We start from the raw sequence: 25,969 nt of genomic DNA, 5'->3' as shown, positions 1-25,969 counted from the left end.
GTGGGGACCTGATCGAGGGCAGGCAGAGTGCAGAGGCTGTGCCCCCACGCCAGGCAACCAGAAAGCAGATCACCACAGAAGCGTGCAGGTGGCGAGCCGCACTTGGCATGGCCAATACTCACTGGGAGCACCCATTGTGCGGGTGGCTACTCCCATCCTGGAGAGCGGAAGATATTATCTCTTCTCCTCGGGTGGCCAGCCTCCCCCCGCTTCAGCCTGGCTCCTTGCTCCAGTCTGAAGGTGAGGTCACAAGCAGCAGGTGAGCCACGAGGAGATCTGTGTGAGCGTGGTGGCTGATAGAACCGGCGACAGCCCTCGCTGCAGCTTAGGTCAGGCCATTTGGGAGGTAGGTGGGCACGCGGCCTACGCGGAGCACTGCTCAGATTTCGCAGCCTAAATATTCCTCTTGCGCACCACTGCCTCCTGCCAATGTACAAACGGTCCACAGGTGCACAACGGTGTGGAACGGTTGCTCCAGTCCTTGCATTTTAATCTCAGTTTCATTTGCTAGCGGACACTCTTTTCATACTTGTGCTTAGGAGGTTTAGGGCGGTGCGAGAGGAGTCAGGCCAAACTTCCCTTTGAAGGCATAGGAAATAAGGAGTCCTCCCACCTTCACCATCACAGGTAGCCAATGCCTGCTGCCAGATGCAGGCTGCCCATGTCTTCAGAGAGCTGTTTAAAGAGCTCAAGCAGTCAATCCGTAGCATAAGTAGCACACTGGGCGGCCAGTCATAATCCTGCAGACGAGCTTGGGCCATCAGGGGAGCGGGCTTGGCCAGTGGAAAATAGTGTGTTCGAGTCGGAGGGCACTGCATGTTCATCAGAGGAGCGGGAGCGGTCAGGAAGATGGTCAGGTTGCGGAAGCTGAGAGGAGCCAAGAAGGAAGATCTCAATCGAAGGTGAAGGGGGAACAATGGGCTCATCTGTGATGCTGGAAATGCATTGGAGGGACAGGGCCTCCCTGTCCTTGTCCTGTAGTCCTTTTTCATATGGGTACTGTATTGTCTTCTGCCCAGGAGTCCATGTGGGACTCCTGGCAGTGCAGCTCTTCCTGTTTTTGGTTTGGTGTACAGACCCCTGGGATACCCTTAGGGCACCCATGGGTGTGGGTACAACCCTGTGCCCCTAGTGTATGTTTTTAGGCACATGTGTGTGGCCCACAGAGCAGGGCCGGCCTTAAGGGCAGCAGTGCCATGGGGCGAATTGGGCCCCCCTCACCCTTGCGCGCCCCTGGTTAACAGGGGACCGGGCGGAAGAGGGCGCGGCCAGGATGGTCCACTCTTTTTTAAAATTTCTTTTTTTTTAACCTCCTCGCTCCGGCACGTCAGCACCCCATTGTCATTGAATGAGCCCGCCGCCGCGGGTGCATTCAATGACAATGAGGTGCCTGCCACACCTTCTGCCACTACGCAAACTCGGGGGAGCCTTTGAAAGACTCCCCCGAGCTGGCGTGGTGTGGGGCTAATGGCGCCTTTTCTTATGAAAAGTTCCCACGGCAGAGGGGCGCATTTAAATGCACCCACCGGCGCAGGCACCTTTTACAGCAAAAGGCTGCCTGCCGCGCCTTCTCCCACAACGCCAGCTCAGTGGAGCCCTTGAAAGGTTCTCCTGAGCTGGCGTGGTGGGGGCTAATGGAGCACTAGGGGGCGTGGCGCCCCGGGTGATCGCCCGGCTCGCCCCCCCCTAAGCCGGCTCTGCCACAGAGCAGGGTATGGGCTGGTGGCAGCTCCATGCTGATATTGACAGGTGCTCCGAGTATCCTCCATTTTGGGATACCTAGGCCCTGCCATTGGGATCAGTTGATTCCTGATAGGAAACAAGATGGCCCCTGTGGTCTCTTGCTTTCTATTGCCTGTTACCTTGTTTTTCCAGTGTCCTGGGAAGCCCTGACTCTGTCCCTTCCCCCCGACTGGCTGTTGGGTGGAAGTTCCATATATGGTGTTGTTGTGAAGTCCAGGCCAGACTGGCTGGAGCCTTCCCAGTGACTGTATGTTGTGGGTGCACCCTGTGGGTGGGACCTGGGTGAATGGAGTGTGTGACCAATATGCACTTCTTGTTGTGGATGTCTGGTTTCTGGTATGAAACACAATGACTGAGACAGCCCTGCCCGAAACTTGTATGAATGCAGTATGTAGTGTTGAATGGCTGGGTACTTGTCCCAATACACATTCCTTGTTGTGAGTGTCTGAGAGGGAGGAGAATGGCCTGATTGGCTGACTGACTGCTGAATGCCCATCTGAGTGATGCAGAATTAATGAGAGACAGAACAGTATATCTGGCGGCCTCTCACTGCTAGAATTCGTTTAGAAGCTGAAGTTGATACATGAAGCTTATCCTTGAAGCCCAGCTGGAAGAAGAAGATTTGTAACTGCATTTGCTTCGACCCGATCCGAAACCTGTCGAGTTCATCAAGGACTGATCCGAGAGAGGGCTTGGTTAAGCGCCCTCTTCCCGAGCTCCGAGGGACCATCGAGCACCGCTAACCTTCGCCGAAGCTCCCTGTAAATCAGACCCTCGACAGGCTGCCGACCGGAGACGGGGCCCGCCGAGGAGAACGAAGAGAAGCATCAGACATTCCGTCCACCGTCGTTGACCAGGGTTTGCAAGTTTGCTATAATTGCTGGAGGCCTATCGAAGCCGTGTTGCCCAGAAGCGGGGACCACTTGACGCTGTGCCGTCGACGACCGGAGCCCCAACGCTCCATTCATTAAGACATTCGAATCGAAGGAATCTCTTGCCAGCACCGTCGACCGCTTTGTCCCGGCGGAGCAAGTAGAGGCCGCTGACGCGCCGTGGAGACTCCACCGGTGGGTTTCCCTCCACCCAAATAATGCTGAGACGCCAGACGACTCGACGCACTTGCTGGGCCAAAGTTCTTCATAGACTATTTGCAGTCCCGAACTATCGACACTGAAGTGTCCCGCACGCCTTTTCTTTGCAGGACGTCTTCACTCATCGTCGACGAGCACCAGCAGGACTGAAGCTGGTGTCTCAAGGCCATCAAACTTTTCATCGAGGATCGTCAACGTCAAGTTCACCTTCTTCGAGGTCCATCGACGATCCATGGCTCCTGCCTTAAAAGGGATCACTAAAGAAGGATCCATCGACGCCTCTTCGAAGATCTCTGCTATTCCAGCTACATCAGTCTGGCTAAAGAGTTGCCTGAAGCATGGAAACTGCTCTCCTGAATTTCCGTGAGGACCTGCTCTGCAATCTTGATATCCAACACCCTGTGACCTCATCTTATTTGTTCTCTCTTCTGCCTTTGACAAGGCTTTTTAAAAGAGCGGAGAAGTGAGCACTCACTGCTGATTTGCAGCTCTGAAGGCAGCTATTGCAGCAAATGGCAGCCGACCACGAAGAGCCTCCAAACAGCATTTTTCACTCTGCTGCAACTTGCGTCAGACTGGGGCCATTTTATTCAAAACTCCACCAGCACAACGCAGGATACGAGTAAGTCACTGCAGCACGCCTGCATTTTCCTGGGCACTTCATATTTCTTTCAAAAATAACATTGTGTTGATATTCATGATTTTTTCTATTCATATTTATTGTAGTCATGTTTTGTTCAATTTTGACTAATTATTAATTCTACTAAATATTAATTTTATTTTAAATACATACTTCATTCATAGTAGGTATTATTGTTTATTTTTATTCATTGTTTTTAATCTTGATTTTAAAATTGGCTCAATTTATTTTATTTTCATATTTTATTTTGTATTAAGCAGTTATGTTTATTATTTTTCCCCAAGTTTTAAAAAAAATGTTTTATTATCACATTTTATTAATATTTATTGTAATTTGCATTTATATTTCATTATTTTAGTAATTATGACTGTTCTTTATTTTGTACCGTAATTGTATTTCATATTTTGTTGCTGTTTTGTGAACTGGAACGATCATAGTAAAAGAGACACCAAAGAGAATGGCAGAGGCGACTGTCAATAGACTCTGGAACAGGAAGCCTGTGCCTCTGCCCATTCTGTAAAAATGCGCCGACGTCCCCAATTGGTCAATTTCCAGCATTCATGCAACCTTTGCTCGAGACAGGCCCATCAGCGCAGGAGTTTAGGAATGACATGCAGGTGCAACGTCCCAAATGCGGTTCAGGCTCCGTATATTCTATTAGCAGGGACAGCTGGTCTGTTTACTGTCAGTATATTTGTCATTTGTTTTATCATTTGTGTTTGCGTGTGAATTTCACTTCGTTTTGACACATTTTAGAAAACATTACATGGTGAAATGAGGGGCAGCAAAAGATACTTACTGTCCCTTACACTCAGCATTTAGGCCTATGACACCCCAAGGTTTACTAGCAAGCCTCACTGAATTAGATGATGTCTTTGTTGCAGTGGAGAGAATTAGATTGTGACACTGTTGTAGTGGGACAGCCTTTTGTTAGTGTCGAGTATATGGCTGAAGTGCCAAGTAGTGCAGGCATTAAGTAGTGTAGATATTGGTTTTAATGAACATAAGGGCCACCTGCCACATTAGCCATAGTTTTGCCATCTTGAACTTGGCCTAGTTAGAGTTTTCAGCCCTCTGTCAGTAAGAAGCGCTAGGCCACATATCTGAGTCTTTGTCCTGTTCATTTAATTTGACTTCATTCCTGTTCCCTCCCCCCACTCCCGAGCCAGTGTTAAGATGGCCAAGGCCTTGGAGGAAGGGTGAAGCATCATGTAAAGATTGGTTACTGTTCCCAGATGCTTCAGGCAGGAGATTGTTTCCAACATCAGATACGTGTAATGGCAATGAAGGACATGTTTTGGTGTGAAGGAGGCCTGGACCCAGGACCTAGTTAAGGTATTGAACGAGGTTGTCATTATACTGCCCCCATTGAGAAGTGGTAGGACCATTGGAACTGCAACTGACAGGCTAAATAGAGCATATTAATCCGAGAAATGAGTTCTCAAGAGCAGCACCTCAGCTGCAGTTTTTATTCCTCTCTCACTCTGGCCGCCCACTCTGGGCCCTCTTCCTGCTCCTTCCTGTGAGGCTACGAACCTTGGTGATATCTTCAACTCCGCCCACTCCTTCACTCCTCACATCTCTAACATCTCTAAGAAGTCAAACTATCAGCTGCACCTCCTCAGAGGTATTCTTCCTTTTCTTATTTTCCCCCAGAAGCTCACTATCTCCAGAGCTCTGGTCCTCTCTAGGCTGGACTATTTCAACAGCCTCTTTCTAAATCTTCCTGCCTCTACTCTTTGACCTTTGCAACTTATCCAGAACAGGCCTGCAAGACTTGTCCTTCCTGCCTCTACTCTTCGACCTTTGCAACTTAACCAGAACAGGCCTGCAAGACTTGTCCTTGACCTCAAGCCCAGGGATCGTATCTCTCCAGCTCTGAAATCTCTTCACTGGCTCTCTGTGGCTGCAAGGATCAATTTCAAGACCCTCTGCATTGTCCACAAGGCCTTCTGGGCCCTGAACCTGCTCTACCTTCAACTTTCTCTTCCAAAACATCTTCCTTCTTGAGCTCTCTGTTCATCTACCTCCAACTGTTGGTTAGCCAGACCCTTCTCCAAGCAGAGAGTTGGCGGCAGATCTATTTCCTCAGCTGGGTCATCCCTCTGGAACATCCTCCCTGCCTCTCGCAAACTTGAGCAGAACCACCTCCGGTTCCAGAAGCAACTCAAGACCTTCCTTTTCGCTTCCGCTTTCTCTCCTCCTCTCCCCTGCTGATGCACCTGACTGCCCGCGCACTGGTCACCTGGTCGCCCTTTAAACTTGGGCCTAGGCTCCTCCATGTCCAGTTGCCCTCGCACTGCTTCTGGGCTCCCCAGCACTCAAGGGTCTGTATCTGCAACCCTACAGTCCCTTCTCCCTGCACTTATGAGCCACCCGCTGGCTGCACTTGTGAATAAACTGCACTTCTCCCCTTACCTCTTCCTCACACTTGCGCGATCTGAATGACACAAGACCTAGTATGATCGTTATTTTGTCCTCCCTTTGTTTCCCCCTCTTTGTCTTGTCGCATCTAGAAACACTTGTCTACAGGTACGTTATATATGCCACATCATATCATATCATTATCGTATCATGAAGCCACCTGACCCCGGAGAGAGATATAGGAGGATGTGTGCTAGGAAAGAACATGTTTCATGGTAGGAGTCGCATAAGGTGTTGCCAAATGTACAACTGCAAGGCGGGAGAGTGCTGAGGGCTGCCAGGTTCTCTGGTCTCATGAGAAAGTGCATTGTATCCATTCTGTTGCCACAGTGTACTGACTTCACTGTTCACACTCGCTTCAGGATTGGGTCGTCTCCGATCGTATGCACATCATGAACTTGTCCTGGCCAATGGGAAAAGGCCAGTGTAGCAACAGTAATATCAATAACGGTGTCCAATGAAAACAGAGTATTTTTTGCTCGCTACACAATTAGGTCATTTGTAGGGGGCAGCATTTAAATGATCATGGCGAGGTTACTGACCAATTGGTATGGTTTGCATAGGTTGGGTTTAGATTTTTGCATAGGGACTAGCCAATGGGAAATGTGGGATTAGCATATACTTGATATTTGTCACAAATGTTGTTTTGTGGTTTCATCTATAAAAACTGTAAACTGAGAAGGGCGGGTCGAGAACGTTTTCAGTTCTACGGAGCTGACAGACCCTCCTGGCCATATTTTCATGTAATAAATCGTATTTTTCTTGCAAATTGTGCACTCCTTATTGATTTCTTGTATTGTTTGTTATCGATCGGTTTTTGGGCCTACTGTACATTACCATATGACAATTTCCTTCTAAACATTTGTGTTTTCTTAGGAAACCCTGATGACTACAGACCAAGCAATCAAGATGCAACTTATTTAGAAGATAAACTGAAAAATGGCTGAAGAGAGTGAACATCTCCAAAGGAATCAGTTGTGTCGCTTAGTCTATCATCAAAGCACTCCTTTTCTTTGGAAGACGTCTCCCAGAAAAGCCACTGTCTGCTGTATCTCGTGCACCCACTAACATCAGATCCGGTAGTGAGCAAGGTGAAAGTGTTGTTATGACCAAAGCATCATGCAAGGACCCTGGTAACCTGCGTGCGATAACCAACACCAACTGTATCCTGAAAATCATGGATAAAATAGGTACGAACCAACTTCAAGACCATGTTGAAGCTCATAACATCCTGCATGAGCAACCGTCGGGTTTCTGTGCAGACCTGTATGGTGAGGCACCGGCGTACCTCAGAAACAAGTTCAAAAGATACATACCCAATAGGCCATTGAGGTCTGAAGCGCATGGCAGGCTACAGGTGCCCTTGGTTAATCGGGTGACCGGGGCAGGGAAATCTTGCCCTGATGAGGGCTGCTCAGCAGCGGAACAACGTTCCACCAGCTATTCGCTCAGAATTAAACTATAGAATTTTTAGGAAGTACCTTAAGACACATCTCTTTAAGGGAATCAGAAATGCCATGTTATTGCGCCCTGATGCCTGCGGGCTTTCGGCACATTACAAACACAGAAATAAATAAAAACATGAATAAATGCAATTGTGGGGTAAGGAAGAAGAAGAGCAACCATTGGCAAGAAAGAACGATTTCTCATGGCAGCCAACATCGATCCAGTTTATAAGCACTTTCAGTTGGGGGACGTTCAATTCCCCACCCTCCCTAAAGTAAAAATCTTGGGAGTGGTTCTGGAGCAGTCACTTAATATAAAGCCGTATGTGGCGGGCACAGTTGCATCCGCCTCCTACTACATTAAACTGTGGCTCACTTGAGACCTTTCATCTCCAAACAGAACGCTGAGTCAATTGCACGAGCCATCATAGCTGCTAAATTAGACTACTGCTGCAGTTTGTTGGCAGGATCTAGCAAAGCCACCATTAGTCGACTTCAGGTAGTAAGAGTTGTAGCTGGTCTCTCATATCAGTCCCAAGTGCCCGAAGCGCGACGAGCATTGTATTGGCTTCCTGTGGAGGTGCGTATCTCCTTCAGACTTCTGGTCATCACCTTTAAATGCCGTATGGGATCTAAGCCCCCACATTTACAAAGGTATATTGGGGAAAAACCTTGCCATAGAAACCTGAGCTCTAATAACCAAAATCTCCTTTACCAGCCCAGATCTAAAACTAAGAAAGCGCAATTGGGTGCCTTTTTCCTTGCAGCCCCTAGGCTCTGGAATAACCTTCCAACCCATCCGAGATGCTCATCGTCCCTGAGAACGTTCAAGAAGGGACCAAAAACCTTCCTTTCTAACTAGTATTTCCTCTCTTCATTCTGTCTCCTTGGCTCCCCTGAGGCAGCTTGTGTCTGTTCTATGTTTTGTCCTTTCTTGTCCGCACCCTCACACCCACGGGTCTATGGCTGCGCAGTACAAATGTAATAAAGTAAAGTAAAGTAAAAAGGTCATGCAGTTGTTGCAGGTAAGACAATTTGTTTATACGAAGGTCGTAATGGTGGTGGAATTGTTGCAACGGTCAAGGGCAGACATTTTGCATGATATCCCCATTCAGATGGGGAAGTCAGTGACCCTATGTGGACCTTGCCGTCCCGGGTAAAATGAATGATGCAAAAATCGACGAAACACTCTAGTGATTACGAGTATAAGGCACTGCTTTTATTCATTGACATGTAAGTGCAAGTCCTACTAGGCCATAGACCACACCACGAGAGAAATAGCATCTGTGGCCCCATCAATGAAAAAGATATTAAGCCTCCGTAGGGCAAGTAGTACAGTTATGATTGGAAGCAACAGACAGCAGTCTAAAGACCCTGCGGTCCGTGGTTCTTCCAGTGCCACCACCACCACCACTGAAATAGCGGGCTTTGTGGCTGCCTTGCAACTGGGAAGAAGGCCACTTGAATGACTGGGAATATTCACCACTGATTAGAGCAATGCCCACATCACAATGCAAATACTCTGCAAAATGCTGTGCTGTGGTAAGCTGGGAAATCCTTGTTGCACTGAGGGACAGTGGCATAACTTGGAAAACACTATCATTGAGGGGGATTTCACGCTCATCAGGAATATCCTGAAAGGGGGTACTTAAGGATGAGGCTAAACATGATTATGGATGAGGGGTTGGAACACATTCTGATTCCCAAGTGAATAGGGCATCATGTGGCCTCCAGGTGGCACAAGGCCAGTGCCGGATTATCCATTAGTCCTAGTAGGCACTGGCCTATGGGCTGTGGGGTGAAAATGCTGCTCCAGAGTGACAGAGATTGAGAGGCCATGCAAGGCCGAATCATAAAAATGAAGATGGGTGATGTTGAAACCTATCGGAAGATGCAGGCCAGTCCAAAACACTTCATTTCCAACATGAGGCCTAGTGAGGGAATGAACATGGGCCTACCCCAACTTTGTCAAAATGGAAAGGCACTCAGCTGAAGGAGAGTGTGCCTCAGAACTGCATTATTGCTAACTGTGTCCAATGGATTCTAAAGAGACATGTGGTGCTGCAGTTGCTGACTTCATGTAACCTGGGAAAAGGCACATTTTGACAGATTCAGAACTGCAGCAGTACACAGGGGAAAAGATACGCTGAAATGCTGAGCATTTGAAAAATAAAGTGAAGCCAAGTGACATATGTCCTTTGTCACTGAGAAAGACAATTACTTTCCACAAATAAACTGACATTTAAATGGAAAGGCCTACTTGTAGAAGTGAACCATAGCTTCCTTTGTTAACTGTGGCCTATGGGTGAATAATACCAGAAGTGAACTTATATCTGTTTAAATATTGTACTTATAAACAGCAGGACCAGATGCGATACAAAGTGTCATGTTGAACACATCTTTTCAATTTAAAATGCTATTCTGTTCGAATTATGTATGTAGCTTGTTTTCCCCACTGAACTGAAAGTTCAGTGCCTCTGAAACCTTGACCTCAAGACCTTTGGGCTAGGCCCACCAGGAATAGTAGGTCTGGTTTCTAGTTTAAAATGCAAAGGAAAATAAAGAATTAGATCAGAATTGTGGAGGGTACAGATAAGACGGCCAGCAGAAATGACCTTTAAGGTCAGGCCTTCCCATTAACTGTGCATTAGCTTGAAACAGAGACATTTGAAGACACTTAATTGATGGGTGGAATAACATAAGCCAGGCAGATGTTCGTGTCATGTGACCGGGGAGAAATGAAACTCATGAGAGGCTTTGTTGGGAATATGAAACTACGACCTTCCATAGATATGGATTGCTATTGATTAACATTGGACTCCTCTTTCCTTAATAACAGGAGAACCGTGCATCGCAGTGAGCTCATCCAGGACTCATATTGAACATCACAGAATGCCCGTCAGTTCTATGTAACTTAATTTTCTGTGTTGCATAGAATTTGAGTTAGGAAGAAAATCATGATCACAGCCTTCTCATAATTCTGACGAATTTGAAAGTTTGTGAACTAATATAATACGAAATTAATGTATGAATAGCGGAGTGGCATATTTTCCAGTATTTCGGCTCAGGTAAAAATTGCGAAAAACGATAGCTCCTCCCAGGAAGGTGGTGCCCAAATAAAATGAGTATTCCCCGATTCGCCATGAAATGTAGAATTAAAAAATATATATGGCCATGCAGTTATCTAAAAAATGATGGTAGTTGCCCTGTAGTGAGATTTTGTGTAAAAAACAAAATGCAAAAACATGTTATTTTGAAATAATGCATCTTCCTCCTCCCCCATTAGTCATAATACAGACCTCTAAATGCCTTGCCCTATCAGCTGGCAGAGGGCAGATTAGTGGGAGGGTGAGAGAGATGTCCAATCCGTGGTGTGGGAATATTCATAATATGTAAGTGTCATCAGCACTATATATTATCAGTTTTCAATCTGAAGGGGGAGAGAGACCGAAGGGAAAAAGAGAGGAGAACAGACTAACAACAACAGAGAGCTGACAGAAGGAAGGCTGACACCTAGGAGAGCAGATAGAGAGGAGATCCTAGGACACTTGCTGGAGACTTTCGTCTGGAAGCTGGGAGCCCTATCTGAGAGAGAGGACAAAAATCTGGCTGGAGGGACCTTGCTGTGAATAGAGACCAAAAGGTGTGAGCTGCCTACCTATTCCTGAAAGAGGGTCTGAAATCCAGCTGGCCTCTTGTGCTAAGAACAGAGATCTCCCATGTACATAGATATATCCCAAAACTATCAATAGTGTGGGGAGCTATCTGCCTTAATCCCTTTCCATTAATGGGTGGAGGGCAGCACTGGGTAGACCCTGACCGCATTTAACTAAAAAGATAACTCAATTAATTCCTCATTGAAAAAAGCCCTATCCATATACATTGAATTGTGTTGGAAACTACCTGCCTTAATCATATCCATTTAATTGTGGGTGAGGGGGGAAAACTGTATAGACCCATAGCACATTTGATTAAAGTTAATTCAATTAATTCCCATATAGAAAAGATCACGGGATGAGTTTTGTTACAAATCGAAACTAACAAATTTCATACCCAGTGTGTTATATCCATCATAGTCAATAAAGTACTTGGATGACTCTACCTTTGTGAAACCCCTGACTTCCTTACAGAAGGGAGGGGACAATAATCCCAAAATAAGTAACCCTAAAACTCTGCCATTCAAGTGAATGTAAAGTGTTCAAAATTAAATTTCACATTTATTCACTTGCATCCCAAATCAAAATCCCAACATGTGCATTTTATTGAAGTAAAACGCCCAAAACAATTTCCCTGTTAAGATCCTTTCCCAAACCCTCCCTTTCTAATAAGAAGCCAAAAAGAAATTCCCACTGAGTTCCTTTCCCCAAACCCTGCCTTTCTAATAAGAAGCCAAAAGAAATTCCCATTGAGTTCTTTTCCCAAACCCTGCCTTTCTAATAAGAAGCCAAAACGATTTCCCCATTGGGTTCCTTCCCAAACCCTGCCTTTCTAAAAAGCAAAAACGATTTCCCCGTTGAGTTCCTTCCCAAACCCTGCCTTTCAAATAAAAAGCCAAAACGATTTCCCTATTGAGTTCCATTCCCAAACCCTGCCTTTCTAAAAAGCAAAAACGATTTCCCCGTTGAGTTCCTTCCCAAACCCTGCCTTTCAAATAAAAAGCCAAAACGATTTCCCCATTGAGTTCCTTTCCCAACCCCTGCCTTTCTAAAAAGCCAAAATGATTTACCCTTTGAGTTCCTTTCCCAAACCCTGCCTTTCTAATAAAAAGCCAAAACGATTTCCCCATTGAGTTCCTCTCCCAAATCCTGCCCCTCTAATAAGGGCCAAAACGATTTCCCCATTGAGTTCCTTTCCCAAACCCTTCCTTTCTAAAAAGCCAAACGATTTCTCATTGAGTTCCTTTCCCAACCCCTGCCTTTCTAAAAAGCCAAAATGATTTACCCTTTGAGTTCCTTTTCCAAACCCGGCCTTTCTAATAAAAAGCCAAAACGATTTCCCCATTGAGTCCCTTTCCCAAACTCTGCCTTTCTAAAAAGCCAAAATGATTTTCCCATTGAGTTCCTCTCCCAAAACCTGCCTTTCTAAAAAGCCAAAATCATTTTCCCATTGAGTTCCTCTCCCAAACCCTTCCTTTCCAAAAAGCCAAAAAAACGATTTCCCCATTGAGTTCCTTTCCCAAACCCTTCCTTCCTAAAAAGCCAAAACGATTTCGCCATTGAGTTCCTCTCCCAAGCCCTGCCTTTCTAATAAGAAGCCAAAACGATTTCCCCAATGAGTTCCGCTCCCAAGCCCTTCCTTTCTAAAAAGCCAAAACGATTTCCCCATTGAGTTCCTCTCCAAAACCCTCCCTTTCTAATAAGAAGCCAAAACGATTTCCCTGTTGAGTTCCTTTCCCAAACCCTGCCTTTCTAAAAAGGGCCAAAACGATTTCCCAGTTGAGTTCCTCTCCCAACCCCTACCTTTCTAAAAAGCCAAAACGATTTCCCCATTGAGTTCCTTTCCCGAACCCTTCCTTTCTAAAAAGCCAAAACGATTTTCCTACTCTGTTCCCACTCCCTGTACCTTGCCTTTTAGGGGTCATATATAACTGATGCCTGGGGGTGGGACGCTGGGAGAGAAGTGTATTGTGATATAAGCAACCACTGGGTGTTGTTTTTAAGAACTCCAATCTGTTAATGTGCAAGAAATCCTAAGTGTGTTTTGATTTCTAATCTTCAAATTCAACCTGTGTTGGTTGTGGTAACTGAAAGTCTATTAAGAAATACATGTCAGTCAATTGATGCCAGTCATTTACATTTGTGATTATTGAGTTGTGCTGCGGAGTTGGTGGCTGCTGTGCTTGTGTTTGTTTGTTATTCAGTGAAGAAACGTAAAACAATCTACACTGTTATTTCTATACAGCGGCCTGGTTTCTAGCTGTATGGTGATACAGAGGGTATTTGCTGAATGGTGTTACACAGCTTGGAGGCCTAACCAAATGTGAATATGCTAAGCAGGCGATTTGTTGTGCAACACCTTCCTCTGGGGAAAGGAACTCCCCATCGAGTTGAGAGTGACTGTCCAATAAACCGTGACTGGGCCCCACTCCTTTTAGGGGCCCTGGGAAGGAAGAGGCCTTGATGCGCTGCGCGCTGCGCAACGGCTTGTGCCGTGTTAGCATTCTTATAATTGTCGAGGGGGCCCCGAAATTTTGGATGCCTAGTGGCCCCCCAGGTTTTAATCTGCACTGCACAGAGCTGTCACCTCTGTATATCGTTTAGTGAGACAGGCTCTCATCCAGCAAGCTCACTTTCATGGACTCTTGACCCTAACAAAAAAATTCATAAAAATCGATCAGTGTTAGAAAGTCAGTGGACAAAGGTGGTTGCAAAAATTGGGAGGGCAGGTGTGAAATGTGCCCCAAAGCAGGCCAGTCACTGTTGGGTTGATGTGTTGTGCTCTGAGCAGACCTGCTGGGAGGCCTGGTGTGTAGGTTTGGGATGCCGTGAAACCTCACCTTCAAAGAAGCCTGCAACAGTGTCACATGGCAGCTCTAAGAGGCTAGGAAGGGCAAGTGAATTGTGAAGCCTGCTCTATTTGAATCTTCACATTTGGTGAAACGTTTTGGCTCTTGTAACTTTAAAAAAATGTTCAAACCTAATTTTACTTAATCTTACTCTTAACCCGTTCAACTCTTTTGAGCAGAATTTAACTGGTTTAGCTGATTTCGAAACATTGCCTGAATAATACTCTTTTGACTCTTTGAGGCTTACAATGTCAGGGTAGTCCTCTTTGGATGAATGATTGAATGACGTATGGGCGGATATCCCTCTGTTTCTATTGAAATAAAGGATACTGAAAACTAAAAAAAGGATGAGTGCAGACTCTACTAAGTATTGATACCTGTTCTGTTCTATTATATGTTTATCAAAGACATTCAAAGTTCAAAAAATGATCAGCTTTCCCTGCCAGTATTTGTACCCACTATTCTACATGTCACAAGTACGGTCACAGTTGTTGCCAACGTTACAACCTATAACTCTGTGCAACTATATTAAACAAATAAAGAAGAAAAGGAAAGTAGGAACATAAAAAAATCCATATACACACACAATTTCTCACGACTTAAGCATTTGCACTTCTATTGCACTGTGCTTACCACGTGTCCATTTTCTAGAGGAACACGCTGATTTCTTTGTCTAGATTAAGTCCATGTTTTGTGTTTTGCATGTGACGTATTCAGCAACTTTCTGTTTCCCGCAGTAGTTTCTCTTTATCTCCTCCGCAGGGTTGTTCTTTAACTTTGCCACAGCCTTTGGACCTTATGTCTGTTATCCTGTAAAGGTCATGGAAAGGTCCTACCCTTGGTTCCAATGTTCTGCGCTGCCAAGCGGGATATCTAATCTTTTTACCGTAAATATCTTCCAATATTCAGATTCTTTTGCGGCTTTTGTGCTTCCGACATATATTCTGTTACAAGCACAAATCAAAATGAATACTGCATATGTTGCCTAACAATTTGTAAAATTGGCTTTATATACACAGAACTAAAAATCTGTACACACCCAGTAAGGCTTTGTGATCCAGGCCTATAAGAGGACCATGGGTTGCAGAAATCTAAGAGTTTCTGGTTAAAAGGACATCAACAGAGAAAAGGGACTTCTTTACGAAAACAAGTAGTTTAGTGGTGTCTTGAAATCACATCACCATGGTTAAAGAAGATGGGGAGATTTTCAGTGGATGTGTGTTTTGATAATAGTCAGGTAACGTAGCTCAGGGCCATGTGGTGGGTTAAATCTTGGGAGTTGATTTCCTTAAGACAATATGACAAAAGAACTTGATAACACCCCCCAAAATGGCAAAACGGATACAGTACTTTAAAAACATGCGTTAGTTTATCTGTTGAGAAAAGCTAAATAACATCTAAGTGTCACACATCAATGTTAATGACCATTTTTTGTTAAAGGGCGGCTTTTTTAAGAATGACTATTGCCTTGAAAGGGTGTCTAGAATGGACAGCTTTCTGTGTTATCTAGAGAAAGACATGTACTTTTGTTTTTCTGGAGCGTTTTTTACCATACAGATTTTAGGTTATGTTTATGACTATTCTGTGAGAAAGACCTGTTAACTGTGGACTTGCACTCCCGTTAGGGCCTCATGCAGGCCCCGAGGCCCTCGCTCACCTCCATCGTCGAAAGAGCTGTGATGACAAGGTTGCCACCGCCACCATGCAGGTGATGCAAATAGGTGTCCCGGCCCTCGGAAATGGGCCATTGGAGTGACCATTGTCTAGGACAAGCCTCGCTAATAAATATAAATGTTTGTTCATTAGAACTACAATGGGCACATGAAACAGAAAGAGAGAGGGTCAGTGGGAGTGTGAATGCTATGGTAACCATGACAATATCAATACCACTTAAGGAGGAAGAGGGGACCTGTGGGGTCTGCACGGGAAGTGAAAGTCATATGGCAAAGAGCGGCGCATGAATCAAAGATGCCATTACAGTGTGTAAGCTACTGGTGTGATAATGAGAGAGACGCTGGCGCAGAGCAGGGAGCTGGTGACGTGCAATGTGGCATTGTGGGAGCAGCACCACAGACCAGCTACCAAGAAAGGGAGGTTCACCCTGTAACGCCAGCAGGCTGGGGGTCCAAGCAATGGCCCATCAGGAATGGGAGACATGCAGGATAAGCCCAGCCACTGGGATGCACTGTTCCCAAACAGCAAATCCTGAAATCCAGACGACGGATAAGAACGCGTGCATTTTACACAGCCAGAAAGTGGCACTCGCCCCACAGTGGCAGAAACCTGCAGCAACGGGCATCTCATAAGGCCAGGGTTATGTATGGAGAGGACAAGCCCTCTCTGGCCCGAGCCGGCCCAGGCATAATGAGGCCGGCTCCCTCCATCATGGGGCCCCACTGTTGACTGGCGCCAGGGGCCAACAATATTTGCCATTCTGCACATATAGAATCCTGCCGCCTAATGGGGTAAACATGTCCAGACTTGCAAAGGACATAGTGACCACCTTAAAGTAGTGAGAGAAAGCCTGGTGTTGATGTCTGCGATGTCTGGAGGAGCTGGGGGGCACGTTCTGTAGCACAGTGGGCGTGGCTAGAACAGAAGCAGCGGCGAGGGCCCTGCCAGGATCCCCAGATACACTGCTCCCCTCTCCTGCCCACATGCCCCGGGGCATGAACCCGCCCTGTGGTCCCTCCGCCGCAGAGCAGCGATCTGCGCGCAAAGCATCTGCTCAGCGTGAGAAGTCTGCAGCCCCCCCCCCCCAAAGTCAAGCCACCGCCCCCTGTCCTCTCCTGAAATCACTACGTCATGGACACTCACGTCACATACAGAAAAATACCAAGTTTAAAAGCCATTTTCTGTCAACTCTAGCCGTTTTAGCGTAGGGCATTTTGCAATCCTCTACACATAATACTGACTACAAGTACCAGAATGCAACGTAATGACTGCCCAAAAGTCAGGAATGGTTATTTTACACCTGACAGTGGACATCTTGAGATCCTCGGACACTAGGCTGCCTGTCCGTTTTAGTAAGACCACACCCCAGAAGAGAGATTATGAGAATCTAGTCTCCCTGCCTCCGCCATCTGACAGAGGCATGCATCTGGCTGCTCGCCTCTGCACATAAAGCGATCCATATGAATACTTAAGCAGGGCAGAGCTTCTAGGAGGAAACGCCCACTCCCGTGCCGCTCATCGTGGCTTCCTCGGCCATCGGTTACCCTGCTGCCCGCCGGACATGCACTCCTGGAAACTAAGAGGCTGGAAAAACAGAAGGGTGTGCCTCCAGGAGGCCTGAGGCGAGAGCGGCTGGGACACTTCCCATCTCTTTCAGCGCCTTGCTGAGAGCAGCTGGGACCCTTTCTATCTCTTTCAGGGCCTTGCTGAGAGCAGCTGGGACCCTTTCTAGCTCTTTCAGGGCCTTGCTGAGAGGGCTGGGACCCTTTCTAGCTCTTTCAGGGCCTTGCTGAGAGCGACTGGGACCCTTCTAGCTCTTTCAGGGCCTTGCTGAGAGGGCTGCGACCCTTTCCAGCTCTTTCGGGGCCTTGCTGAGAGCGGCTTGGACCCTTTACTAGCTCTTTCAGGGCCTTGCTGAGAGCAGATGGGACCCTTTCTAGCTCTTTCAGGGCCTTGCTGAGAGCGACTGGGACACTTCTAGCTCTTTCAGGGCCTTGCTGAGAGGGCTGCGACCCTTTCCAGCTCTTTCGGGGCCTTGCTGAGAGCGGCTTGGACCCTTTACTAGCTCTTTCAGGGCCTTGCTGAGAGCAGATGGGACCCTTTCTAGCTCTTTCAGGGCCTTGCTGAGAGCGACTGGGACACTTCTAGCTCTTTCAGGGCCTTGCTGAGAGGGCTGCGACCCTTTCCAGCTCTTTCGGGGCCTTGCTGAGAGCGGCTTGGACCCTTTACTAGCTCTTTCAGGGCCTTGCTGAGAGCAGCTGGGACCCTTTCCAGCTCTTTCGGGGCCTTGCTGAGAGCGACTGGGACACTTCTAGCTCTTTCAGGGCCTTGCTGAGAGGGCTGCGACCCTTTCCAGCTCTTTCAGGGCCTTGCTGAGAGGGCTGGGACCCTTTCTAGCTCTTTCAGGGCCTTGCTGAGAGCGACTGGGACCCTTCTAGCTCTTTCAGGGCCTTGCTGAGAGCAGCTGGGACCCTTTCTAGCTCTTTCAGGGGCTTGCTGAGAGGGCTGCGACCCTTTCCAGCTCTTTCGGGGCCTTGCTGAGAGCGGCTTGGACCCTTTACTAGCTCTTTCAGGGCCTTGCTGAGAGCAGCTGGGACCCTTTCCAGCTCTTTCGGGGCCTTGCTGAGAGCGACTGGGACACTTCTAGCTCTTTCAGGGCCTTGCTGAGAGGGCTGCGACCCTTTCCAGCTCTTTCGGGGCCTTGCTGAGAGCAGCTTGGACCCTTTACTAGCTCTTTCAGGGCCTTGCTGAGAGCAGCTGGGACCCTTTCCAGCTCTTTCGGGGCCTTGCTGAGAGCGACTGGGACCCTTCTAGCTCTTTCAGGGCCTTGCTGAGAGGGCTGGGAGCCTTTCTAGCTCTTTCAGGGCCTTGCTGAGAGGGCTGCGACCCTTTCCAGCTCTTTCGGGGCCTTGCTAAGAGCGGCTGGGACCCTTTCTAGCTCTTTCAGGGCCTTGCTGAGAGGGCAGCGACCCTTTCCAGCTCTTTCAGGGCCTTGCTGAGAGCGGTTGGGACCCTTTCTAGCTCTTTCGGGGCCTTGCTGAGAGGGCTGGGAGCCTTTCTAGCTCTTTCAGGGCCTTGCTGAGAGGGCTGCGACCCTTTCCAGCTCTTTCGGGGCCTTGCTGAGAGCGGCTGGGACCCTTTCTAGCTCTTTCAGGGCCTTGCTGAGAGGGCTGCGACCCTTTCCAGCTCTTTTGGGGCCTTGCTGAGAGCGGCTGGGACCCTTTCTAGCTCTTTCAGGGCCTTGCTGAGAGGGCTGCGACCCTTTCCAGCTCTTTCGGGGCCTTGCTGAGAGCGGCTTGGACCCTTTACTAGCTCTTTCAGTGCCTTGCTGAGAGGGCTGCGACCCTTTCCAGCTCTTTCGGGGCTTTGCTGAGAGGGCTGGGACCCTTTACTAGCTCTTTCAGTGCCTTGCTGAGAGGGCTGCGACCCTTTCCAGCTCTTTCGGGGCCTTGCTGAGAGCGGCTTGGACCCTTTACTAGCTCTTTCAGTGCCTTGCTGAGAGGGCTGCGACCCTTTCCAGCTCTTTCGGGGTCTTGCTGAGAGCGGCTTGGACCCTTTACTAGCTCTTTCAGTGCCTTGCTGAGAGGGCTGCGACCCTTTCCAGCTCTTTCAGGGCCTTGCTGAGAGCGACTGGGACACTTCTAGCTCTTTCAGGGCCTTGCTGAGAGCGACTGGGACACTTCTAGCTCTTTCAGGGCCTTGCTGAGAGGGCTGCGACCCTTTCCAGCTCTTTCGGGGCTTTGCTGAGAGGGCTGGGACCCTTTACTAGCTCTTTCAGTGCCTTGCTGAGAGGGCTGCGACCCTTTCCAGCTCTTTCAGGGCCTTGCTGAGAGGGCTGCGACCCTTTCCAGCTCTTTCGGGGCCTTGCTGAGAGCAGCTTGGACCCTTTACTAGCTCTTTCAGGGCCTTGCTGAGAGCAGCTGGGACCCTTTCCAGCTCTTTCGGGGCCTTGCTGAGAGCAGCTTGGACCCTTTACTAGCTCTTTCAGGGCCTTGCTGAGAGCAGCTGGGACCCTTTCCAGCTCTTTCGGGGCCTTGCTGAGAGCGACTGGGACCCTTCTAGCTCTTTCAAGGCCTTGCTGAGAAGGCTGGGAGCCTTTCTAGCTCTTTCAGGGCCTTGCTGAGAGGGCTGCGACCCTTTCCAGCTCTTTCGGGGCCTTGCTGAGAGTGGCTGGGACCCTTTCTAGCTCTTTCAGGGCCTTGCTGAGAGGGCTGCGACCCTTTCCAGCTCTTTCGGGGCCTTGCTGAGAGCGGTTGGGACCCTTTCTAGCTCTTTCAGGGCCTTGCTGAGAGGGCTGGGAGCCTTTCTAGCTCTTTCAGGGCCTTGCTGAGAGGGCTGCGACCCTTTCCAGCTCTTTCGGGGCCTTGCTGAGAGCGGCTTGGACCCTTTACTAGCTCTTTCAGTGCCTTGCTGAGAGGGCTGCGACCCTTTCCAGCTCTTTCGGGGCCTTGCTGAGAGCGGCTTGGACCCTTTACTAGCTCTTTCAGTGCCTTGCTGAGAGGGCTGCGACCCTTTCCAGCTCTTTCAGGGCCTTGCTGAGAGGGCTGCGACCCTTTCCAGCTCTTTCGGGGCCTTGCTGAGAGCGGCTTGGACCCTTTACTAGCTCTTTCAGTGCCTTGCTGAGAGGGCTGCGACCATTTCCAGCTCTTTCGGGGCCTTGCTGAGAGCGGCTTGGACCCTTTACTAGCTCTTTCAGTGCCTTGCTGAGAGGGCTGCGACCCTTTCCAGCTCTTTCAGGGCCTTGCTGAGAGCGGCTGGGACCCTTTACTAGCTCTTTCAGTGCCTTGCTGAGAGCGGCTGCGACCCTTTCCAGCTCTTTCAGGGCCTTGCTGAGAGGGCTGCGACCCTTTCCAGCTCTTTCGGGGCCTTGCTGAGAGCGGCTTGGACCCTTTACTAGCTCTTTCAGTGCCTTGCTGAGAGGGCTGCGACCCTTTCCAGCTCTTTCAGGGCCTTGCTGAGAGCGGCTGGGACCCTTTACTAGCTCTTTCAGTGCCTTGCTGAGAGGGCTGCGACCCTTTCCAGCTCTTTCAGGGCCTTGCTGAGAGCGGCTGGGACCCTTTACTAGCTATTTCAGGGCCTTTCTGCTGGGTTGCACAGAGGCAGCCAGCCGCTGGGGGCGGTCATGTGCACCACTGCAAAATGGCCGTTTCTCTTCACAGTGGACTCCTTGCCCAAACAGTAAGGGGTACAGTGAGATACCCGCCCCTGTTGCTCTACAGCAACGATGGTGGCTGCCCCGTTTGCCGCTATAACCGACAGCTTCTCTTAAATGTGCTCTTTGCAAATGTGTCCACTCACTGTGAAAAGCACTGAAACGTTCACTTTTCAAAGGTTGCACCGCAGAGGGCCTAACAAGGAAACACCTTTAGCAATTGCAACACAGGCTGTGTGCCTTACATCATAAACTGCAGGTGCGGGTCACTTATGTTGGCAGCGCAGTGCACCCCCCACCCCTCAAACCCCTCATTTCAGAACACTTCAGAGCAATGAAAAACCACAACGAGGCACATCCAGTGCACCACAGGCCCCATCCCCAAACTGCCCTCCCCTCGCCCTCGGGAAGCCAGACAATATAAAATACATGGGGGTGACCCGAGGAGGAAAGAGAGGGGGCTACAGACCTGAGACGTCACTCCTTCCAGAAGGGGCTCGACGCAGACACTCAATTCTATATCTTCTGGGGGTCTTAAAACTCAAAATGGACTCCTGTCCCTGAACGGTATTAATTATCTTTGTCTCGGGAGGATAGCTGAGGGGCAACGTGCTCGCCTTGGAAGCAAGACGATCCGGAGCAACACAGGGTTGATCCCCGGGTCTGCGCTTAGAAACCTCTGGGCATTGAGCGCGTTATAAATAACCTATCATATCTGAACACAGTGGCCCCTTTGGAGTAAAATATATTTTATAATCTGTCCTGGTGACATTTGAGAGCCACTCTTCAAGCGTCTTTACTCTTACTGGTTTTCTAGCACCATGTGCTTGCCATTAGGCGTTATATATCTTTGTACTAATGTCACGTGCTTTCAGTAACTCTATGTCGCTTGGAGGAAATTGTTCTCGATTAAGAGGTTCTACCGCCCCCCCTATGCACACCCCCCAGACTGGTTTCCTTCATCGAGCTCCTCATGGTTAAAGCAGAGCCGTCACCGATTCAATGGTTCTCACACAATGCAGCTCTTGACTACTAACACACCTCGCTTTCCACAACCTTGGCTATTGGGCCTGGCATGTGGCAACTCACTGCATCTGCCCTCTGCTGGAGCTATCCTTTCCTAGAATGCACAGTGGTTTCAAGACTCTCCTGAGTTCATATATTCCCTACTCCTTCATCTAATTCCAAGATGGCGGCCCAGAGAGAGAGAGAGAGAGAGAGAGAGAGAGAGAGAGAGAGAGAGAAAGATGCTAAAGAAGCCATCCACCACAGACAGGTATTTGTGCCAGAGATGTTCTCCTTCACTCAATCTTGCCCACTTTATAAGATCACTGAAGCAGTGTTTCATTTCTCTGTCCTCAGTTTTGATTGTAGGCACTGCCTGGTGAAGTGCTATGCCTGAAACGTGTATTGACAAATAAGCACATTTTTCGTCCGTTTCTGGTCCTTTCGAAGGGTTATCATCAGACAACACATGGTATCTTGGATCTAAAATCCCTGTGGTACTCTGTCCACCCCGTGGAGCCATACTTCCTTTGCTCATTCCCAATAGTGTCACTGTACTTCAGTATGGCTGGCCCCTGCTTTGGGTATTTCTCCATCAGTACTGCTGCTAACAACGAGAACGCCTTGTTCCAGTTTCCCATGTTCTCCTCAGGCCTATCCCTTTTCTGCCTCTTCTTGTCCACCTCTTTGCTAACTGTAATATCCCGCCCTGCCATCTCAACCGATAATAATGAGAATATGTCAAAATATTACCTTTCCCAAATCCGCTCTTTCACGTGCCCGGGAATATGCCATGCTAAGGTGGAGCTGCCACACAGTAAAGGCGCAATACTTACTAAGGGGGTACCCCCAGCTCCTCTAAAGCCAATGCTGGGGCTGCTACCCCTCTTTCACCTTGTCCCTGCGAGATCAAGTCACCCAGACCTGTGGCCGCCTGCTGGTGTACTGGTGCCGCAACCCCCGGTGTGACAGACACCCTTACTGCATCAAGAGAGGTCTGGGCCCCCGTGGCCCCCATGATTGCGGCAGGCTCTGAGAGGCCCTCCCAAACTCTTCTTGGGGCCTCACTGCTGGCCCCTTCCCTAGGAAGCTGCACCACTCCTTGCAATAGTCTCTGCATTTCTTCTAACGCCTTACAAATGTTATCATTCTCTGAATCACTGCCTATTGGTAGCTCACTTACCGGCCCACTGGCCAAGTGGTTGCCCGTTTGTGAGATCACAGCACCATCTATCCCTGTAAACGTGCCCACCGTGGGCAGAACCGCCAGCTGCACTTCAGCAGAGTGCCCGTCGGGATTAGCTGCCACCAGTAGTAACAATGCTTCTTGTGACTCTGACTGTTGGAGCCAACTTCGATGCTGGCAAACACGTCTGGTGACCCTTCGCTTCTCATTTCTCAACAACCTAAGAATGAGCTGGTTATGCTGTGTATCCCTTGTATTAGCCTGACGCCCCCTCAGTGTCCCTCACTGATAAGATGTGATATACGTCATTCCTAGAGCGCCTGTACCCAGGTGTTTCTAGGCGCAACAATGCAAGGGGGGACAGAAAGGGGGAACAAGACAAAATGCAGGGGGAAGGTAGGGAGGGAATTGTACTTTTATATAATACGTACTCAACAGACCCCTCCTACACCTTGCGTGTCGAGCGAATCCCGCTCTTAACCTGCTTTATGCCAGGCCATCCGTACTACTCTTTCCCAGCTCCTCACGTGTACCGCGACCGACGTGCCAACGTATCCTTCCTCCTCTTCAGGGTATCCTTCACCCTGTGTTTAGCACATAAGACAATCCGTTATCCAACAAAGTCACATAATAAAGCGATGCCCTTCAATGACTGATGTAAAGCGTTTCTTTGATTAGCAGAGCCTGTGTTCATCTCTGTGGCTCAGTGGGCTAATGCACCCACGAAAGGGGCCTGTGCTTGACTTCATGGTCACAGGTTCGAGTTCCGGGAAGGTCCACTCGGCTCTTACTCCTCCCGAGGTCGATACCATGAGCACCATGAACTTGGGTAACAATAAACATCCGTTATCTGCCAATAGCGCCAAGAGGACCCTCTGGAGGTGAACGTGCGCTCTACAAATACACATGTTATGTAATTGGCAAAATGATGGGACATTTCATAATTAAAGAGATCCCCTACCTGATAAAGTAACACAATAGCTTGGCATGAAAAAAGGGGTTGCTTGTATGTGTCTAGTTCCATGTTCTTAGCATCATGCATGACAGCAAGCTAGACAGAGAATCTCTGTACCCATGTGGGGTTGTATGCGTGTGCATCTCTGGGCCAAAGGCTTCGTTTGTGGGCCTGGCAGGTGACATGATGGGGTCAGCGCGAGTACATACTCAGATAGAACGCAGGACTTGATTTGGGCAGAGGGAGGCCTTTTTTGGGCACTAACAGCATGAGAATGTGTTTTGCAGGAGCAATGCTGGCATTGCTTTCTTCAGACAAAAAAGACATTAAAGCGGACCAGGGATGGCATTGGGCCGCAACAAGACAGGGCTGCGGGCCTGCAAACATGGTCTTGCTCTGTGTAGACCCCGTTGTGCATAGGCAATGAGTTTAAACAGCACTGCACCTGAAAGTCGCCTTTGGTCACCAGCACAGCTTAAACATAAACTCAAACAATGAATTGGTCCAAAATGTTCTATCTGTCTCATGCTTTCCTCACATTTTACTGTCAGGGTGAGTATTCTGCCAGATGCAATGAGCACCATACCCCGTGTGCATTGCCCGCTCGGAAGTAATGCACATTTGAGTTACTTTCACAAACATGTGTGATAAATTAGTCATCCTTATGTTCCCAACACACACTTTGTTTTTATGCAAAGCAGCAAGGATTCTACATTCAGGGAATACACAGTATCCGACACCTAGCTGTGCCCCTCACGTCTGACTATCCGCCCCCTTCCCTGCCCGCTATCTCTCCCCTGCACGCTCGGGGTGGGGGCCGGGGTGGGGTAGAGTTCCCCCAGTGCATTGTGTCCATTTCCAGCCCTGAGCTGCGCAGACCGGGTTTGGGGATACCGTTCTTGACAGTGGGGCAATATTGGAGAGAGAGGCCTCATGATTTAGGGGACAGGCAGCATCGACACCCTAACAAGGTGCTCCTGGGTGCTGCTTGTGAGCAGGCATCTGGTGGCGTGTTCGATGTGTTGGCTGCATACTACATTGTTACTCCATTCCACTGACATTTCTGTTGTGTGAAGTGCACATTGCTTACCATTGCCGAGCTGTAACATTCAGGGCAATCAGTACAGGCCTCCATTTGACACAATCCCCAGCTGCAAGTACTGGACTCTGGCGGTGTAGTCGCGCGGGGAGTGGGAGCCCCCGGGGAGATGGCCACACATTGGGAGAATCCGGGTGCCCTGATGGAATATAAAGCAGGCCGTTTTGCATAGCTCCCCCCTCCCCCACTCTCCCCCACTGCGGCCACACGGCACGGCATACTCCCCTGCTCGCTGTGACAAAGTGTGCAACTTGGGGCGCCCCGCCCACACGTCGCCTGAGTCTCGCCCTGCCCATGGCGTCTGGTGCCAGCATCCCCCTCTTCTGATTGGCGGAGGCGGATGTCGGCATCTGCGGCTATTGCTCCCTGGGCTGCTATTCATGGCAGGCGGGACACGTTTCGCCTGTTGTGCTGTTTTTGGAATGAATTAAAGGTGTGATGCCCCCTTCCTCACTTAGAGGTGGGGGGAGAGTGGAGTGGGCAGAGGGGGGAGGGGCAGGGACATCTGTGGCAAAATGGCGGCGCCGGAAGTGCGGCTCGCCTCCACCACTGCCATGCCCTGCTGCTGCAGCCACACGTGCACGAGCACGCGGCCAGCACACGCCCTGCAGACGCACGCACGGGGGATGGGCCCCTCCCTGCACCCCCCAGGTGCAGGGGGCGGGGCCTGCAGCCTTTTGTTTCTCGTGATGACAGCAGTGACTGTCACCGGAGGCCACTTCCGGGGCGCGGCTGCCCCCTGGTGGACACTGCCAGCAGCGCCTCAGACCGTTGTGCCATACCTTGAATATACCCCCTGCAACCTCACCACAATTCAATGCCAATAATAACTGGTGCCCGGGTCCCTGAGATGCGTGCAGAGAAAGCATAGTGTCCTACCCTAGCTACCCTAGTGTCTACCTTGCACGACCCCCCTGCGGGTAGAGAGGCGAATACTCGCATGCAGACAGTGCAGGCTACACTGCAGGCTTGCTTGGTAACCTGTGCAGAGACAGCATAGTGTCCTACCCTAGCTACCCTAGTGTCTACCTTGCACGACCCCCCTGCGGG

The 25,969-nt window shown here is 49.1% G+C and overlaps 1 protein-coding gene across 2 annotated transcripts in view; it reads right to left on the bottom strand.

Annotated features, from left to right (window-relative positions):
* The window catches only part of LOC138447877 (regulator of G-protein signaling 8-like), a 658,995-nt gene extending 633,830 nt beyond the window's left edge, over positions 1-25,165 (bottom strand). The window contains exon 1 of one of the 2 annotated variants that reach the window (XM_069604341.1): positions 24,911-25,165. In XM_069604341.1, the coding sequence (XP_069460442.1) occupies positions 24,911-25,138 (228 nt within the window). In that variant the 5' untranslated portion in view covers positions 25,139-25,165. The remainder of the gene's footprint in view (positions 1-24,910) is intronic. The other variant, XM_069604343.1, reaches the window with a different exon arrangement.
* Between the last annotated feature and the right edge of the window lie 804 nt (positions 25,166-25,969).

Source organism: Ambystoma mexicanum, chromosome 3q, assembly GCF_040938575.1.
Source record: "Ambystoma mexicanum isolate Mex_15411 chromosome 3q, UKY_AmexF1_1, whole genome shotgun sequence".
In the NCBI taxonomy this organism is placed as follows: Eukaryota; Metazoa; Chordata; class Amphibia; order Caudata; family Ambystomatidae; genus Ambystoma; species Ambystoma mexicanum.
The sequence above is the reverse complement of the archived record's forward strand: the minus strand, read 5'-3'. Positions and strand labels throughout refer to the sequence as shown.